The 19,645-nt window shown below is 42.7% G+C and overlaps 1 protein-coding gene across 3 annotated transcripts in view; it reads left to right on the top strand.

The window, feature by feature from the left end:
* The window catches only part of CREB5 (cAMP responsive element binding protein 5), a 265,933-nt gene that overhangs the window by 56,039 nt on the left and 190,249 nt on the right, over nt 1–19,645 (top strand). For 2 of the 3 annotated variants that reach the window (XM_035130002.2, XM_035130004.2), the window contains exons 2-5: nt 1,885–2,015; nt 4,378–4,449; nt 5,989–6,082; nt 17,060–17,181. In XM_035130002.2, coding sequence (XP_034985893.1) covers nt 4,396–4,449; nt 5,989–6,082; nt 17,060–17,181 — 270 coding nt within the window. In that variant the 5' untranslated portion in view covers nt 1,885–2,015; nt 4,378–4,395. The remainder of the gene's footprint in view (nt 1–1,884; nt 2,016–4,377; nt 4,450–5,988; nt 6,083–17,059; nt 17,182–19,645) is intronic. The other variant, XM_035130003.2, reaches the window with a different exon arrangement.

Here is a 19,645-nt window from a genome sequence, read left to right as displayed (position 1 = left end):
ACAACTATGCTAATACTTTCAGAAACTGGCATATAATGATTACAAGCACAATTGTTTTGATTCTGATATTAAGATGTCAGTTCCCATATATTTTACTATATACCATACGTCCGGAATTTCCTGGACATAGCCAGCATTCAGTCCTCGTAAACAGTGTCTGGGTGGAAATTGCTGAAATGTCTGGGGAAATCCTGGTGTATGGCCCATGTCAGTAGTGTAGATTTTGATGACTTTAATTAAAAATAGCTCAAAAACTCATGTTTTAGCTCAACAACTTTGGGCAAGAAGAAGAAAAAGAAGAAGGAAGCTGATCAACCCTAATTTCACTTACGGTACTTAAGTTCAGTGGGATATGCTTCCTACAGACTAAGGGTTTGTGGAGATATTGACATTCTGCACAGTCTCAATCCTATCTGTACTTGATCTTTGAACTCTTCGGTCTGCTGTGTCTTTTGTATAGTCCCGTGCTGATTTCTTTTTAATGAAATCTGACACAAAGAATCCTGAAAGGGTGGGCAAATTTCACAAGGATGAAAATGTTTGCAAAGTATCTTAATTCCACCCTGTTTTCCTGTTGTACAAGCTGGTCTTCCACCATCACCTGTTCCTTTGGTCTTCCTGTAGCATCTGTACCAACCAGCTTTACTTCGCCTCATGTTCCTGAGCAGCAGGAACATCTATGTCAAGGCGGGTTGAGGAGGGAAAGTTAATTCCACCTACTGCTGCACTAGCTGCAAAAGTTCTGCTTTGTACAAAGTGCTGTCCTAGGTGATTCTCCAAGGCCAGCCTTTGATTTCTTAGGACCCCAAACTGTTGACCTGTGAGCAGCACTTCAGATGCATCTGCTGCTATCATACCCTCCAAGTGTCCTGATTTCCCAGGGACTGTTCTGGAGTTACGAAAGCCATTGTGACATCTGATTTGATCCTGGAATGTCCCCATTTTCCCTACCAGGAAATATATATATTTTTTTTACCAGGAGTTTGTTTTTATCTTTATTAATTTTAAGACCTGCTATTTCTTTTTTTAAAAAAAATCTTCTAGTGCTTTTGGGACTGACTCTATTGGTTCTCCTACAGATATCACCACATCATCTGCAAAAGCTTTTAATATATATTGTCTCTATTCCACCCCAGTTCCTTTAATTTCTCGATGACATCTTATTATTTGTGCCAAAACTTCTAAAACTATTACAGTGAGACCTCGACTTACGAAGTACTCGGCATCCGACATTTTCGATTTATGAGCGGAAAAAGTGGTGGCGCGCTTACGATTTTTTCGGCATCTGAACGGAAAACCCGTTTGCGGCTAGATGTGATTCCTCGAGTTACGAATTTTTCCGTTTCCAATGCATTCCTATGGAAAACCGCTTTTCCTATGGGAAACTCGACTTACGAAGTTTTCGACCTACGAGTGTGCATTCGGAATGGATTAAATTCATAAGTTGAGGTCCCACTGTATAAGCCATAAAGGTGACAGTGGACTACCTTGTCTAGTTCCTTTGGTTATTTTGCAATTCTCAGCCACTACATTATTTACTATCAATTTTGCTGATTGTTCAGTATATATTGCCTTAACTCCTTTTATAAAAATGTCTCCATAATTTCATTGAGAATTACTTCTTGTGTTAAAATTCCTAAAGCTCCAGAAAATTATGGCCGAGTCTGTTTCACATGTTACAGAAAATCTAGTCCCACGTTCATAGATAATCCTGTAGTTTTATTCAGATTAAGATATGTTCGGTTGTCAGCTTCCACTGAGAAAAAGTAACACTATTTAATATTTGAACTGAATACTGCCCTACTGCAAACAGTTATTTTGATCCAAGACAATTGTTTGTGGGTTGCCATAAAATGTTCTCACCAGTTTTTCCCTCTTACTTAGATTGCATCAGCAGAGCAATAAAGGCCTGTGTTGAAATAGCAACAGACTCTTCGCTTGAAGTTTGCCTCTTGACCCAGAGTTGAAGAATGTGAGCAGGACAGTGTGGTACCTTCTTCTAATAAATGTAAAGTGTAAGTTTCTCAAAGCCTTTCACTAATACAAAATTTATTAACACAGAATGAAAAAGGGTATTTTTGGAATTGTTAATTTCTGATAAGTAAGAGATTTCTATGGCGTCTTGATGCATATCCATATTAGAGTTGTCCAATGTAATATAAGCAAGCAAGCAAGCATGGCATTAGTCTATTTCAGAAAGAAACCACTATAAAGTGGTACCTTGATTCTCAAATGCCTTGGTTCTCAAACATCCTGGTTCTCAAATGCCAGAAGTAAGTGCTCCGGTTTTCGAACATTTTTCAGAAACCGAACGTCCGATGTGGCTGTCGGCTATTATTTCTGGGGCATTCCAAGCATCAGTGTGTACTACACTGTGTCACAGGGCATTGGACTAGAAGATGAACCTTGGGGGTCCGTTTCAACTCTACAATTCTATGATGCCATGAGTCTACTGGAAATCTCCCCCTCCTCCAAATCAATGATTGGTAAAAGCCAATGAAACACGAGCATGTGAACCATTTGCAGATCTACCTTCCTGGTGTCACTTATAAGGTTCAATAGCCTTGATAACTAGAGAAGTCCAAATGTATATAATCTACAATTGTTTAAACTATCGCAACAACAGCCAGCAAAAATACAAGCGCAAGTCACAATGCAATGAAATATGGGAGTGGAATATCAACTTGCCACACTTCCACCAGCTCTCAACGAAGAGTGCCAATCCCGAAAATGGGACAATAATGTGACAGAATCTCCAAATTTTTGAACTAACAAATACCACTGTAAAATTGAATCAGAATGACTCAGATATACAGTAGATGAAATGGATGTAATTTGTTGAACAAGCTCCTTGGAAGTTCTAAATTTAATAAGCATGAGTTGCTATTTTATGGATGAAGGTAGCAAAGCAATGGAAGGCAACTTTGGACTACATTTGCCAGAAGGAATGTTTGCCAGAAGGACTACCGTACATTTGCCAGAAGTGAAGCAAATTTTTCCATGGGGTGACATGGTCAAATCTGTTTCTCCAACAAGGATCCAGTTACTTGCAAGTTAGGGTATTAGTTTCCCATTATATAACCAATTGAGGCTTATGTAAACCCCCTGTCCCCCCAAAAAGAATGCTCCTGCTCAACATTCCAAAATATATAGTATATTCTTAATATTGCCACTTGTTTGGCAATATTTCAGCTCTTCCCCCTTCTCCCTGTGCTGAAGTCACATTGCATCTTTCCAAACATTAAAAGAGAGAGAGAGAGAGATGCAGTGGCTCGATTGTCAGGTTGTGTAAAGTCTGTTTTCTCCCCTCATCCACAATGTGGGGACAGAATGATGGAATATTATTTTCAATAAATTCATGCAAAGGATAACAGGTGGATTATATATGCTTTGTTTGTTCATGCAAAAAGGTCCTTGTATACCTTCAGAGGTTATTTCATTACACTCATTATTTGGACAGCAAGGGTTTGATCTGCTATGGAGGAAGTGCCTCTGGATCCAACCCTATATTGGAATGGATCAAATTAAAAGAGTGCTTCCCTCAATATCAACCATCTTCAGCCCTATGATCAGCAAAGGAGGCCCAGTTAGTGGTTGGTGGTGACCCACGGCTGGGCCTTCTTGGTGGTGGTCCCCAACTTGTGCAGTGCCCTCCCTCTTGAAGTGCTTCCATTTCCTTCAGTATAAACTTTTAGGAGAAATCTAAAAAGATTCCTGTTTACTCATGGATTTGGTTATTAGTTAGAGAGTACCTAATTGCTTTTAGGAGTTTTAAATTTTATTTTTAGAAGGTTGTTTTTGAACTGTTTTATAGCAGCTGGTTTTTTAGAACTGTTTTTAGAGGTTTTCATATTGTTGTTTGATGATCACCATCCTGGTTCCACCACCAATTGGAGGAACGTGCTGGATATAAGTTTAATAAATACATCAATAAATAATATTTAATCTTATCTTCTTAATACTTAATCAGTGCTCAAGATAATCACTTCAGAGTCTTAGAAAAGGCTCTTAAGCATTATGTTTGAAGTGATAAAAAATCACTAGAAGAGGCAAAGGTAAAAAGGTATACAGTATTTAATTTGTGACATTTCTGAATAGCGTTCATAGTATTATCTAATAATAACACTGAGAATATTTTTTCTCCAAATAGAAATTTCCTCTGACAGGATAATTCTGTCTTCGTTCTAAGTGCACAAATATGCTCTGGAAGGGCACTTATGAGCAGACGCTAGGAAGTTTGATTTTAGGAGTTAAGGGTGGGTAGTAAAGTTTCTGTGTGTTGTTGGTGGTTTTTTTTATGGGGGCCCAGACAACTATACTTTCCATGTTTTCTGAAGTTCAGGGGTTCCCTTTCCCTCCTTTCCTTTTAACATGTAGATTCATGAGGAATCAAAGATGAATTTGGAACAGGAGAGGCCTTTTGTCTGCAGTGCCCCAGGCTGCTCACAGGTGAGTTGAACGGCTAGGGATGCTAACCAAGCCTATAGTTGTAGCATAACATCTTCTGGTGTATTAACACATATCGGGTCTTTTATACATTTATTACAGGTTTTAAAAGGCTGTTTGATATTGTTTGGATATTTCGTTTCAGATGTTGTTATTGTATAAATCAGGGGTTCCCAATTGGTGGCCTGTGGACTTCAGGGAGTCTGTGGCACCTAGCCATCAACTGTCCAGGGCATCTCATTTTGTGGGACCATGCTTAAGTAGGAGACACCATTCACCTAACAAGAACTACCACAGAGATTCCAACATTTTCAAAAGTCATTGCTTGGCTTTTGAAAAACAGGAAGTCCGCAGTACTTAGCTACGGTAATTGGGAACCACTGATAGAAACTATATTTAGGATGCTGTACCACCACCCCAAAGATCCTGTGGGAGGAAAAGCAAGATAGAAATAATAAATAAACAAAGCCACGTAACACAATTATGTAGCTAAGCTATACAGCTGTCACTAGTCCAGTGAATGTATGTTTTACATTTGCCTATGTTTTTATTCTCTGTAAACTGCGGGTGGCGCTGTGGCCTAAACTGCAGAGCCTAGGGCTTGCCGATCAGAAGGTCGGCGGTTCGAATCCCCGTGATGGGGTGAGCTCCCATTTTTCAATCCCTGCTCCTGCCAACCAAGTGCAAGTAGATAAATAGGTATCACTCTGGTGGGAAGCTAAACGGCGTTTCCGTGCGCTGCTCTGTTTCACCAGAAATGGCTTAGTCGTGACCTGGAAGCTGTACACCGGCCAATAAAGGGAGATGAGCGCCACAACCCCAGAGTCATCCGTGACTGGACCTAACGGTCAGGGGTCCCTTTACCTTTACCTTTTAAACTGCTTTGAGACCCAGATGAGATGAAAAGCAGAGCAAACCTTTTAATAAATAAGAAAAATAAAATAAAATAACTCCAGCCCTTTGGGGACATCTTGCGCAGTAATAACAAGTGGCTCCTGAAACAAAATGTCACAGTGTGGAGTCATAATCTAGTTTCCCAAAATAATCTGCATTCTAATATTCATTGAGCTGTTTTGGGCTTTTCCTTCCCCTTAGGATTCTCCATGGCCTTACAATTATTATGACAAACCTTGGCATTCCCGTGGGTTTTATGTGCATTGATCGTGGTGTTTTGGCTACTTTGATACCAACACTGAAATATTACTATTAATATTTATGATGATCTCCATAGACTATTGTCTAAGCACACCTTGAAAAGTATAGAGAAAGGGGAGGGAGAACCAAAAAATCCACTAACCACCAAAGCAACCACCACTAGAGAAATACATTTACATGTGCCTTTATCCTTATAGAAAATAGGTTCTCTTAAATGATGGGTAAAGATGAATTTTACTCATTGCCTCATTGGATCCCAGCCCTTCCCACATTGTTACCGTGTTGTCGTAATGGCTGAAACAGTTACCTTAAAAACAAAAATCATGTCCTTTGCCAGACATATACTCAGAAACAAAATCTTTCCTTCCTTTTGTGTTTGCTTGGCAGCGTTTTCCAACAGAGGATCACCTGATGATTCACAGGCACAAACATGAAATGACTTTGAAGTTTCCTTCACTGAAAACAGATAACATGTTATCAGGTAAGAAGATAGGAGTGCGAAAGGCAATCGGTTGTCAATTCTGATGCGGATAAGGATAAACATTAGTTTTGTGCCAAGGCCCCACCCCACCCTGTTGCCCCATCTACCAGGAATAAGCAGACAAGACACATTAGAATTTGGGTCAAATAAGGCTACAACTTTACTGCTTACGGGTGTCAGAGGTTTGCCATAGGCATTGGGTATAACCATTGGCCCTGAGAGATCGCTGTCTTGAGGAGTGATTTGGTCCTAGCTCCCAGCTGGGCATCTGGATGGAAGCAATTCCTCTGGGATCCCTTTAATGGGGTACTGTTTCCCTCAGAGGCGCAGGCAGAGGCTACAACCTCCCTTCTAACCAAGGCTTACCTGAAGTGCCAAGTTGTAATGGTTGCTATGAGGTAGGTAAAACTGCCAGACAACAGCCAATTGGTCGGATGGGGAAAAATATCCTGCTTGGCCTCGAAGACGGCAGCCAACGAGGTCCATAGCAAGGTCAAGCACAAACAAGAAAACCAATATACAAAGGGAGGGAAAGTGGGAGATCTGGTGAATAACTGGGTGCCAAGTCCAGGGCGTGCTGCTTTTTATTCCCCAGGAGTGGACCCAAGAGAAGCCTTCTGTTCCGTTAGGCCCGCCCCTTGGGAAAGGCCCACCTTCCAGCCTGCCTGCTATTGGTCAATTTCACAGGCAGGCTTGGGTTTGAGGCTCCAGCAGGCAAGGCAGGTTAGCCCCAGTGTTCAGGACTCAATGCCGGTTCACAATGAGGGGCGCTGGCCCACAGTGCTACCACACCTTGGATGGTAAATGGGCTTATGTTCATTTCGTTGTTCAGTTATGCTCTCAAGATGCAAAAGGCAGATCACAGCCAATTCGCATTTCCCCAACTGAGTATATGAAAAATTAAATAGGCACAGTCTGAGAAGTACAAAAGTGTTGCTCCTTCCATGTGATGCTTAGTTGTGTGTTGTTTCACATCCAAAAGGGGTCTTCATTTGTTACAGCTGCCTCTAATTGCCTCTCCCCATTTTTTGCATGAGAAGCAAATGTTTTTTTTATTTAAAAAAACATATTTTCATTGGCTTTTATAGTTTTACGAAGCTAAAAATGAAAACAATTAAGTAAGGCGTAATAACAAAAAAGAAACTTCCCCATATTCCCCACCCTCCCACCTCCCTAGCCCTCAGTGGTGCAGTTAGATTACAAGTCAGTTAAGAATTCTTAAGCTTATAGACTGGGTGATTCCGGAGAGATCAGTTGGTTAGATCACGGTGCTGATAATGCCAAGGTTGCAGATTCAATCCCCATACAGGACAGCTGCAAATTCCTGCATTGCATGAAGTTGGACTAGATGATCCTCAGGGTCCCTTCCAACTCTACAGTTCTATGATTCTATGAGGGTTTCATTGTGCAGCTTGGAGTAATCGGAAGGAGTTCAGGTGGAGTTTTGTGTATCCATTGTAGTGGAGATAAAGAAGAACTAGGTGGACAAGGTGAGCCTTTGGCTCTTTGGTAGGGCTCTTCTTACAAGGGATGCTACTTGTATACAGCAGGTACCCCCTCAATATACAACCCCCCTCCCAAAGCATGGTGGGTGGGGATAGCAGGATGCAGCAGTGGGTAGCTGGCCCTGCTCTCCCCCCCCCCTGTGTACAGTTCTTAAAGGTATGTAGGAATACCCAAATAGGCCTAAAGGAAAAAAGGCATTGAGGCTCGTGGCTGCCCCAGCCTTTCCATCTTCCCGATGTCAACATTTGTTTGTAAGGAGCTCTGGTTCTTTCTTCCTTGGGTCTAACCTTGAACTAGGAATGTGGAATCAGACCACTGAGAATGTTGAAAGCTGCTTGTAGGTAGACTTTTCAGTACACACTTTACACCAGACATTTAAAGCACATTTAGTCCACTTTAACGGCCATGGCTTCCCCCTAAGAATTCTGGGAATTGTATGTCACCTCCTCACAAAAGTACAATTCACAGCACCCTTAACAAACTACAGTTCCCGCGATTATTTGAGGGAAACAATGTCATTGAGATGCATGGTGTGGATCAGGCATCCCCAAACTGCGGCCCTCCAGATGTTTTGGCCTACAACTCCCATGATCCCTAGCTAACAGGACCAGTGGTTGGGGACGGTGGGAATTGTTGTCCAAAACATCTGGAGGGCCGAAGTTTGGGGGTGCCTGGTGTGGATGAACCCCTCAGAGTCAACTTGCCATCAGTAGCACCTGCTCCACAGGAATTCCTTTAAGTACTGTGGAGAGAGGAGTTTTCTGAGGTTAAAAGAGCATCTCTGGGTGAACCGGCAGGGGTGGAGACTGCCCTCAATAGCACATCTGTGAACATTTTGCATAGTTACATAGACACTTGTAAAAAACAACAACACACAAAACCCTAACTAGCAGAGGGGAAAGCTTGGAACCAGAAGCAATAAAAGTCCTTGAAACACTCTGTATAACTGTTTATACTGCAGACAGTATGTAATCTCTGAGCCATGTCAGTGGCTTTTAAAAATCATTAACACTCACAGAATAATTCAGCAGAGTTTGGGAAGAAGTCTGCAGTGGGATAACAGTTTTCACAGACTCTCATACTGCCCTTCCTAAGTTGGACTAAGGCTCATCCGCTGAATTATAAAGGGATCTTTTGTATGTTTTCCCTCTTGTACTCCTTTCTGCTGGTTCTGTGCTTTCTCATTTTGCCCGATGGATGTCTTTTTCCTGGGTGCCGCATTTGTACAAAGTTATTCAAAGTAAGGGAGGATGAGGTGAAGTGCATGTTACAGGATTGGCTTCAGGGAGATGATTCAGTTTGCTCATCCCATTTAGGGAATCGCCTCCTCCAAAGGTAAAATAAAAGCTGCAAGTGTATTGCCAAAACGCCACGGGTGAATACACATCAGAAGGCGGAAATGTAATTGCGATAGGTATAATGTCTTAATGCATTTATCCCATAGGGCACCTGTTTTATGCAATGCTAAATGAGGTACTTTCCATTTATTTAAACAACACAAAGGCTAGGTTTGTAACTGTGAGCTGGTTGAGAGTCACCCATTGGATGCGGAGGAAGAATTCAGAGATCATTCTGGCCATTAACAGCATCTCTCACACTGCAGTACTATGACAACAGTCCCCGTATCAGCCAAAATCTGTTATATACTACTCAAACCAAAGTCACATTTCGTTCCACAATTTCAAAGCTATCATAAAATTGAGTGCAATTTAAAATTTCAATAATTCCAGGATACAATTTTTTAAATTTCAAATATTTTCAAGTTTGGCTTCTGACATTTGACTCTGAGGGACAGAAAAAATATTTTGCATGCCAAGGTTCCAAGACATCCCCCCAATAACACACTTCACACAATATTTTAAGTTTAAGGTTTTTGGCATTAATTTGGCCACAGCTTTATTTAAATACAACTGAATGTGAGTGGTTGCTTAGGCATTGGTTCTTACCATCTGTCCCCCGCCTGGGACAGATCTGACTCCCACTAGCCTAGTAGGGGAGCCAGTAGGTAAGTACCCTCTGGGAGAGATCGGGGCAGGGGCCCACGCCCTTGACCTCATCCCTCAGATGCTCCCCAAGGAGCACAAATGCGTGGCCCTGGCCCCTAACGGGGATAAACGGACAAACATGTAGAGCCCCAGGATTCCTTTAGAGGAATACCCCTAAAGGCAGCAGCAACCATGAGGGGCAGGCCCAACCAAAATCCGTACCCCTCCACCATCCAATTTGAACCAATGCCAAACTGCCAACCTTACAAGTTGTGACTTATTGCAGCGTAGTAGGCAAAAACCACCTGGCACCAGCCAATCAGCCAAGTGGCAAAATTCCTACCAGGCCCCTGAATACAGGCAACCCCTAGACAGGCACTGCAAGGTCAATGCAACAAAGCCTAAAACTGGAGGAGGGCGGGTGGGAGATTCGTTGCGAGTAGCAAAAGTGGAACTGAAAGCTGCTCGCTAAGCATATATAGGGTAAGGCTGTCAATCAATCATTTACTACATGCAAATTTCCCCAGCAACAGCACACCCACCAATCACACCTGTGGCCATCCAAACTGACCCGCCTCTCCAACCCTGGCATGTTTTATTAACCCTTCCACAACCCATGCTCTCCTCTATGGGGAGAACCTGCTTTCTCGCTCTCATGATGCTAGAACCTAGGCCATTGATTGAAGATGAATGGTGGAAGATTCGGACAAACAAAAGGAAGTGCACTTCTTCACAAAGCACATGGCTAAACTATGGATTTTGTTACCAGATAAGGGCCACCAACTTGGATGACTTTAAAGGGAGATTTGACAGATCCCTAGAACATAAGACTATAAACAGCTGGTAGTCATGATGGCATGCTTTAACTTAGGCATAGGCAACCTTGACTCTCCAGATGTTTTGGAACTACAACTCCCATGATCCCTGACCACTGGCCCTGTCAGCTAGGGATCATGGGAGTTGTAGTTCCGAAACATCTGGAGAGCCCATGTTGCCTATGCCTGCTTAAACTCCATGCTACTGAGAATTGCAAGTGGAAAGAATGCTGTTGCTTTCATGCCCTGCTTGTTGGCTTCTGGTTGGCCCCTGTGAGAACAGGATTCTGGAGTAGACAGACGTTTGGTTTGACCCAACAGTCATAGAATGATAGAATTGTAGAGTTGGAAAGGACCCCATGGGCAGTGGCGGAGGAACCCTCTCCGGCACCCAGGGCAGGGCAGCCTGTGCGGAGTGCGCATGTGCGGCATCCTGTACGGACTGTGCATGTGTGGCATCCCATGTATGTGCACTCCATATGGGCTGCCGCTCGCGTGCGGCGGCTGTACGGGTTGCGCATGTGCGGCAGCCCGTACGGTCGCCGTGCAAGAGGCAGCCCGTGCCGACACCCTATGGACGGCGTGCGAGAGTGGCAGCCAATACGGACTGTGCGCGCCCTTGGCTGCTCTAAAGCTGGGAGGAGGCATCTTGTCACCCCCCCCAGAGTGGCACCCAGGGCGGTCCACCCCTCCCCCACTTTGTACACCCCTGCCCATGGGTCATTGGGGCCACCCCCCTGCAATGCAGGAATCTCAGCTAATGCTTCTGTGACAAATGGCCATCCAACCTCTGCTTAAAAACCTCCAAGGAAGAAGAGTCCACCACCTCCCAAGGGAGTCCGTTCCACTGTCTTCTTCTTATGTGCTCTTCTCATGTTCTTACGATATATATATATTTTAAAAATCTCATATCTCGATAATTTTTTAAAAAGTCAATAATGGCACCAAACTCAGTACTTTTATGCCTTGTTTTTATCTAAAGTCCTCACATTAAATATAATTGGAATTGTTGGACAAAAGTCAAACTGGGAGAATTTTTGCAAAAAATACATTTGAACTATGACAGTTTGCTTGAGGATATTTTTTCTCCCCAAGTTCAGCTCTAATCCTGTTTGTTAGTTATGCATCAAGCCATTGCTGAGTGATCAGTAAGCTTAGCCTACAGCATTGGATAAGACCCAAACTAGCACAGATCAGGTCTGGGGCATGAATGGTGCAAACAGCTCAAAGGAAGAGTGGCAATATCTCTTCACCCTTTCTTGCAGCACCTTGGCCTATTCCTATAGGGCAGACTTTTTAAATGATGGCAATCACAGCCCCAATCAGAGGACTTACCCAGTCCCCAATCCCCACTACCTAAATAGGTTTAGAATTTAGGCCAGGCATCCCCAAACTTCGTCCCTCCAGATGTTTTGGACTACAATTCCCATCATCCCTGACCACTGGTCCTGTTAGCTAGGGGTCATGGGAGTTGTAGGCCAAAACATCTGAAGGGCCGCAGTTTGGGGATGCCTCATTTAGTCTGTAATCTTAGACACCTACTGGGACTAGGTCCATAGGCCTCTGGAACTTTCTTCCATATAAACATGTTTAGTTTTACATTGTATATTTCAAAAAAAAGGTGTGTTCTAAGTGAGGAATAAGCCAATTACATTGAACCAGGTCATCCCTGTGGGATTGTATTTAGGAAACAAAGATACATTTGCTTAACATCAGGTTAGTCAGCTTGTAATTTAGGATGCATCTATTTTTTTCTACTCTCATTAGTTTTTGCTCTGACAGAGATGCTGTCAGGAAAAAAAAACCCACCCAGCCCCTCAGGAAATCTAAATTCCTTAAAGTTAGATGGTTTATTCTAAGATTTCCTAATGAAAAAGAGAAATGATATATGAGTGGGAGAGACTTTCCCCTTTAGACATGCTTTCCCACCAGGCATTCATCTTTTCCACCCTCTTACCTTCCTTGTTTTTCTGGCAAAGTTATTTCATGTCATCTGCATTTGAAAAGAATCGTAGCCATAGTTGCCCCTTAGGAAACCCAGGTGCAGTATTCTTAAACTTCATTAAATTCCCCCACCCACCCCTTTCTTTTTCCATACATTAGCCATGTTCTTACCAGGGAGCAGTTTATTCCACACACACACACGCCCTGCTCCCAGTAATATGTGTTAAAATCAGATACTGGCAGAAGTGAAAAGCAAGAAACCAGCAAAAAGCAGTTTCAAAAAAGGGGGGGATTTTTCTTTACATCATCATGGCAAACAGGTAGGTACCCTTCCATGAAAATACAATCCTTCCATATCTGATGATGATGATGATGATGTTATTATTTATGCTCCACCCATCTGGCTGGGATAGAGCAGCCTTCCCTCAGACTCCTAGAAGGTCCACGCTACAGTTCACATTAACCTTGACCATTGGACTTGAGTGAAGTTGATGGGAGTTGTAGTCCCAAACATATGGGTGCCCCCAGTGCCAGAATCCTGCTTCCTATGGCCACCCCTTTGCCATAGCCTGGAACTCCCACATGAGCCAAGCCCAAAAAGGGGGCTTAGGCACTTCAATGGTTCACAACCATTTCCCTGTGTCTTGGCTTCTGCAGCATCGTAAAGTTTGGCCATGCCAAACCTCCCCCTGCTGTTGAGATTGTCACAGAGTCCTTTGCCTTTGTTTCAGCTTGGAAGAACGAGTGCCTAATAGACTCCGAGCGTAGGTGGGATTTAGATCAGGAATTGTGCTGGGGATCAGAAGGTAAACGTTTTTTATTTAGCCAGCAGCTCTCCCATCATCCGTCTAGCCTGGAAGCATTAACCACAAGGATTGGGGCTATCAAGTTGTAAATCGCCCTGGCCCTACCACTTGCAACCAAGGCATGAAAACTCATCACCGGCTACCCACATTCCATGTGATGACAGCTCAAAGGCAGTGCAACAGGGAGGAGGAAAGCCTTCAACCAACAGGCTGGTGGTTTTGTTCTTGTTTTGGTAGCATCACCACGACAATTGTATCCTTTTTATTTATTTATTTAAATTTGAAATAAACTTTATTAGAATTCAACTTAAAATACATTCGCCAAACACACCAAACAAACAATAACATAAAAATAACAACATACAAAATCATATATAAATGATAATATAACATAAAAAAGGTAATACCGTACAAATTCAAATAATAATAATAATAATAATAATAAAGAAAACACAAACAAACAAAAATCATACGTTCAGACATACATTCATACCCAAAATCAAAATAATCAAAATACATTTAAACATATAAATTTAACCTATAAATGAACCTGTAATTATCAGCTATATTTCTATTTGTATCCTTAGTACTTTGGCTTCCTGGGACTATTTAGCTCAGGAATAGGAAACCTGGTGAGCACCTACGTTGCCAGTGGTCAGGGATAATGGGAGTTGTAGTCCATCAATATATGGAGGGCAAATGGTTCCCTATCTCTGAATAAGGTTACCCTGCTAGGAAACAAGATGACAAGACTATGTCAGCCTTCGTGCTCACTGATAAATCTGGTGCTGAGGAGTCTTCAGATGCTTGGCTTGATGCATAGAAGCTTTCTCTTTCAGCTGGGACCGTGTTATCCACCCACGACAGTATAAAACATTCCAGAAATGTTAAATGCAGATACATATTACATACCCCTTCAACTGGCACTGTCAGGGCCTTAATCCCTTAAGATCATGATTGTAAACAGCAGGTAAAAATAAAGTTCGTTCGAGCTGGCTATGGGTTTTAGTGTGTTTTTTGGTTAACTGTGCAGCAAGGCGATTCTTCCACATGCAATCTAGTCCTTCCATGCTCGTGTTTTCTGGGGTATTAAGGCAACCCCCCACAACCCACCAGCTGCCCGGGACACCGATTGTCTAATACACTTGAGTAATGATGTGACAAGTCGGTGGAAATAAAAACTTTGTCAAAATAAAAAAAGGAAAAGAAAGTGAGAGAGATCTGAACCCCTCTGCGGCGTGATAGGCAGCCTTTGTTTCAGCACTCACATTGCTCCTATTCCTCTGATTTTGTTATCATTGCATGGAAGTAAAACATGGCTAATATATAACTTCACTGAAGCGCTCCAGCTGAACAAGCCAAATTCCTGTTATTAAATGTACAGCAGACTAAACAGTTTTGTTAAATATCAGGCATCAAATTACACCCTTTGGATCTCTGCTTGTCACATATCCACACTGTAGATTAATCACATTTGTTATGGTTTAGTTTGAAAGACTTTGATTTTTTTAAAAAGAAGAAGAAGAAAATCTATAGCTATTCTCTGAAGCTGTTTGTTATTGCTAAGCAATACCGTTTTTAAAAAATGGTCTGACAAAATAATATTTAAAAGCCCATATTTTGTTTAACAAGTCTGATGTATGATTGAAATAGTACATTTCCTTTCTGCTTCCTAAGGATCCGTCAAGTTTAGAGTTCCTTCATAGAAGCAAACCTCTTTAATTAGAGTCCATCTTGAAAAATGTTGCATGCTGTGGTTCAGTTTTTAATATATACATATAAAATTGTGCTATTCTTTACAAACAGTTAGGAAAATCTATTGTTTTCTATAAAAGGCTCTGGGACCACTCAAACAATCTACAGCCGTAGGTGTTTCCTGAAAGCCTTTGGTGGTGTTAAACATTGTACAGTGCTCTTTAGTTCAGGACAAAATTGCTCATATAACTCAGAATATAGAATGACACCCCCCAGACACACACACACACACACACACTATTGTTGCAATTGGCTCCTTTTGCTCTTTAATGTTCACTAAAAATACTAGAGCAGCTGAATGAATAGCAGGCAGGGGGTGTGATATTTTATTGGTTGCAGAGGTCACAAATAAATTAGGCTAACTGATCAAGTTGCATTGGCTTCACAGACATTAAGAGCAAACTGGGCAGAAGAAAATGAGATAAGTATTGCAGGAGGTACATTGACACTTATGGACTCTCACTGGCAAGCTCTCATTCTCTATATAAATATTATTATTATTATTATTATTATTATTATTATTATTATTATTATAGTTGTTGTTTTAACATTTGTTCGTCTTCCTCTATTTCACCAGTTCCTTAGTTTAATAGACTAACAGTCCAATCCTAACCTTATCTACCAAGAAGTACGTTCTACTGAATTCAATGGATTTTCTCCTAGGTAAAATAGGGTTGGGATTGCAGCCTTAGATGATGATCCCTTTTAGGTAGAGAGGTCCTTTTCCATTTTCTTTCGTATAAAGTGCTCTTAACCCTCTTTAAACATTGACTATGCATGTGGACAAATATAAGTCACGGGTGGCGCTGTGGTCTAAACCACAGAGCCTAGGGCTTGCCGATCAGAAGGTTGGCGGTTCGAATCCCTTCAACGGGGTGAGCTCCCGTTGTTCGGTCCCTGCTCCTGCCAACCTAGCAGTTCGAAAGCACAGCAAAAGTGCAAGTAGATAAATAGGTACCGCTCCGGTAGGAAGGTGAACGGCGTTTCCATGGGGACCCAAACGGTGTTTCCATATGGGGACCCAAAGTTGAGAAAGGCTGGTATAGAGCGTGCTAACTCCACCTCATCCTTCCCTGCCACTTACGTTGTCTTCATTAGGACAAATAGGACACTGCCTCGCCAGCCTTAGCACTGATTCTCCCAAGCCCCCTACCCCACCCCCAGCCTTCGTACTTACAAGTCCAATGGGTGGACCTGTCTTGTCTGCTTCTTCCTCCTTAGTCTTACTTTTATCCTTGTAGAAATGAGCAGAGAAGAGGGTGGTGAATTAGTTGGCTCTGCCTGTCCTGGGTCATGACTGCTCTGGGCTTCCCTGCCTCCTGCCCTACCAGTCCATAGCTGCCAAGTCCCAGTTAGAAAAATACGGGATCAGCAGCGCCGGCACCCGAAGTCGCTTCTACGCAGGTCCAGACATGCGTAGAAGCAACTTCCGTGCCGGCGCTGCCCGATTTCCGGTGCCCAGACATGGGCAGAGCGGCACTGGAGGAAATCCGGGGGAATTACGGGATATTTCACCATTCGGGATGACAGCGGGAAATGGCTTTAAAAACGGGGGTTTCCCAGGGAAAACAGGAGACTTGGCAGCTATGTACCAGTCCCAATGGGGTCACCAACCACCACTGCTTCTAGCTTCTGTCTGCCTGAAGGGGGAAGCCTTCTAAACTTGTGGACGCTTCCTGATTTTCCATGAGTACAGAAGTTTCTGCATTTCAGACAGTTGTCTTCCATGAGAAGACAGTAGAAAAGGGTGGAAAGGTTGGGTTTAACATGCTCATAAACACTGCTCCCCTCGCTCATGTGTTTGTTTTCCATCTTTGTAACACCTGAACAAACACATTAAGAAATAGAAACAAAAATAAAGGATACAGCTTTCTTCCCCATCTTTTAAGGATAGCCCCTTTGCTTATTTTAGTTTAGGGATTGGGAAAGCACTATATACGGTATATATGCAAATAGATCTGTTCGTCTTATACTCTTAAAAACCTTTTTAAAAACTTGATGGGAGTTGCCGCCAGTAAACAGTACAATGTACACAAAATAACCTTGGCTTCTCTACATTGGTTTTGCATCTTGTTATATTAATATGCTGAAATATATTATGTTGCAATACCTTGTTCTTAACTGCAAAAAATACCCACCCTAGTTCCTTTTGATATTTCTCCTCAGACCAAACTCCGACACCAACCCGGTTCCTAAAGAACTGTGATGACGTGGGACTCTTCAATGATATAGACTGTTCCTTAGAGCATGAGTTTAGAAAGGCACAAGAAGAAGAGAACAATAAAAGGGTATGACTTTGTAGTATGGAAACATGCCCCCCCGCCCCTTCCGATATACTGTGTGAAAGCAGAGAGAACACTATTACATGAATGAGGGGGAAGGACACACACATAACCTTTTAGACTGGAAACTAGGTGGCACTATAGATTGTGACATGCTTTCTAGCTTGCATTAACTGCTAGAACTGAGGTGACAACCTGCGATGAAGCTACTGAAGGAGCAGACATTTATCAAGGTGATTTGAAGAGGAGGTCCACACTTAAACAAGTGCATTTCACAAAAGGACAGAGGGTCGTATCAAGTGCTGTGGTTCAGCTCAGCAGTGGAGCTTCACTCACCTCTCCCCTGCTGCCCCCTGGGCACCCTCAAAATATGCTCCATAGGATTGTGAGGTCCTCCAGAGCAGTTTTTGGGGGTTTGCACAGGAAGATGAGAAGAAGGGGAAGTGCTGTGAATTCAACTAAGTTTACAGTGTTGGGGAGAACCCAGAATACACACACACACACACACACACACAAACACACACACATTTCCAGTATGTGGGTCTGTACCCTAAATCTCTCAACTTTCTAAAACGTATCTGTGGTGGGCTTACAGATAAGGAAAGTTCGTGATTTTTGCCCTTTTAATTTACCTTAGAATCATAGAATTGTAGAGTTAGAAGGGACCCTGAGGAACATCTGGTCCAACCCCCTGCAATGCAGGAATCTCAGCTAAAGCATCCATGGCAGAACACCACCCAACCTCTGCTTAAAAACCTCCAAGGAACGAGAGCCCACCACCTCCCGAGGGAGACGGTTTCACCTTGTGTTATATACTGTGGTTTTGTTTCTATCTTTGCCAATTTTCAGTCAAAAATAGGTTGTAGATGCCACTGACATATTCAAATTAATTCTAAATCAAATTTACATTAAGGAGAGAGAATTCTAATTTATAAGCATGGTAAAATTGCTTGTATCGTTTTAAAAGGACTGTGTCTATTTGCATAAGCATCTTTTATGGTTTTAATTTTTACTACAATCTACAGTGGTACCTCGAGTCACGAACGCTTCAGGTTACAAACTCCGCTAATCTGGAAAGGTTACCTCGAGTTGAAAACGATGCCCCAGGATGAGAACGGAAATTGTGTGCCGGTGGCGCAGCGGCAGCAAAAGGCTCCATTAGCAAAAGCACACCTCTAGTTAAGAACAGTTTCAGCTTAAGAACGGACCTCCGGAACAAATTAAGTTCGTAACTAGAGGTACCACTGTATATTGTTCATCTATTGGACACTGTGCCAGTGCTTCGCTAGTATGTAATGGGAGCGTTTATTTATTTCATAAAATTTATACACCACCTGATTGTAGCAAAACCCTCAAAGTGGTTAACAAAAAAGATAAAACAATAAAATTATCACTAACAAAATGACAACCGCCATTTAAAACAAACAGAAAGTTAAAACCATGTTAAATTCATACAAGCTTTCTAAACATCTGGATTGGAAGGAAGCTGCCAGTGGTGGGAAAGGGTTTGCCTGTGGGTTGGATCACACCTGCCTGCACCTCTCCTTCCAGGTACGTGAGCCTTTTGGGGTAGAGTAGGAATCGCTTCTGCTCTTTCGTGTCTGCGGAGGAAATGCAACAGCCATGCTGGGCACAGAAAGTGGAGAAATGGAAGAGGAGGAGGAGAGCAGCAGGGAATTGACTTGTGATTTTTGCAGCAGCTGCCTGCAACCTGCCCCTTCTAGTCACAAAACATGAGCACTTCCTTTGGGGTAATTAGCCACCTTCTTTAAGGACGCAGAGATCCTTTGCCACGTTATCATCCGAATCATTTCCAGGGGGAGGGGAGGGACTGGAGGTGGGCTGCACAGGTGTGTGTGAGAGAGAAGTCCTTTCATTCCCTGGAGTGAGGATTCAACTCAGCATGTAATTGTGTCCTTCCTGGGTTGGTAGATGGGGAGGAATGACAGGTTTTGTCCCAGATGAAAGCTGGGGTGTGGGTCATGCCTGATATTGTTATGCCAGGCATCCCCAAACTGCGGCCCTCCAGATGTTTTGGCCTACAACTCCCATGATCCCTAGCTAACAGGACCAGTGGTCAGGGATGATGGGAATTGTAGTCCAAAACATCTGGAGGGCCGAAGTTTGGGGATGCCTGCTGTAGATGTTTCCTAGTTCAATGTCCCTTGACATGGATTACAGAAGACCTTCTGATATTGCTTTACAGTTTATGTTGGGTTGCTGGTTGTGCGTAGAGAGTTTCAAATTTTTCAATATGTGCCTGAGAAGTGTTGAAGGGAATAGAAGTGGCTTTGAAAAAATCTCAGTGACGGTACAGCCCAGGGGAGTAGGATTCCATCATAAGAGTAGGGATGCCGTGTGCTTCCATATGGTTCTACTTTCTGCTTTACCCCGGCATCTCAGATTTGGGCTGTGTGAGCAGTGTGCCAGGCTTTCAGAAGAAGGTTTGGGGCTCCAACAGGGTCTTGAG

This window comes from Zootoca vivipara, chromosome 12 (genome assembly GCF_963506605.1).
Source record: "Zootoca vivipara chromosome 12, rZooViv1.1, whole genome shotgun sequence".
In the NCBI taxonomy this organism is placed as follows: domain Eukaryota; kingdom Metazoa; phylum Chordata; class Lepidosauria; order Squamata; family Lacertidae; genus Zootoca; species Zootoca vivipara.
The sequence above is the reverse complement of the archived record's forward strand: the minus strand, read 5'-3'. Positions and strand labels throughout refer to the sequence as shown.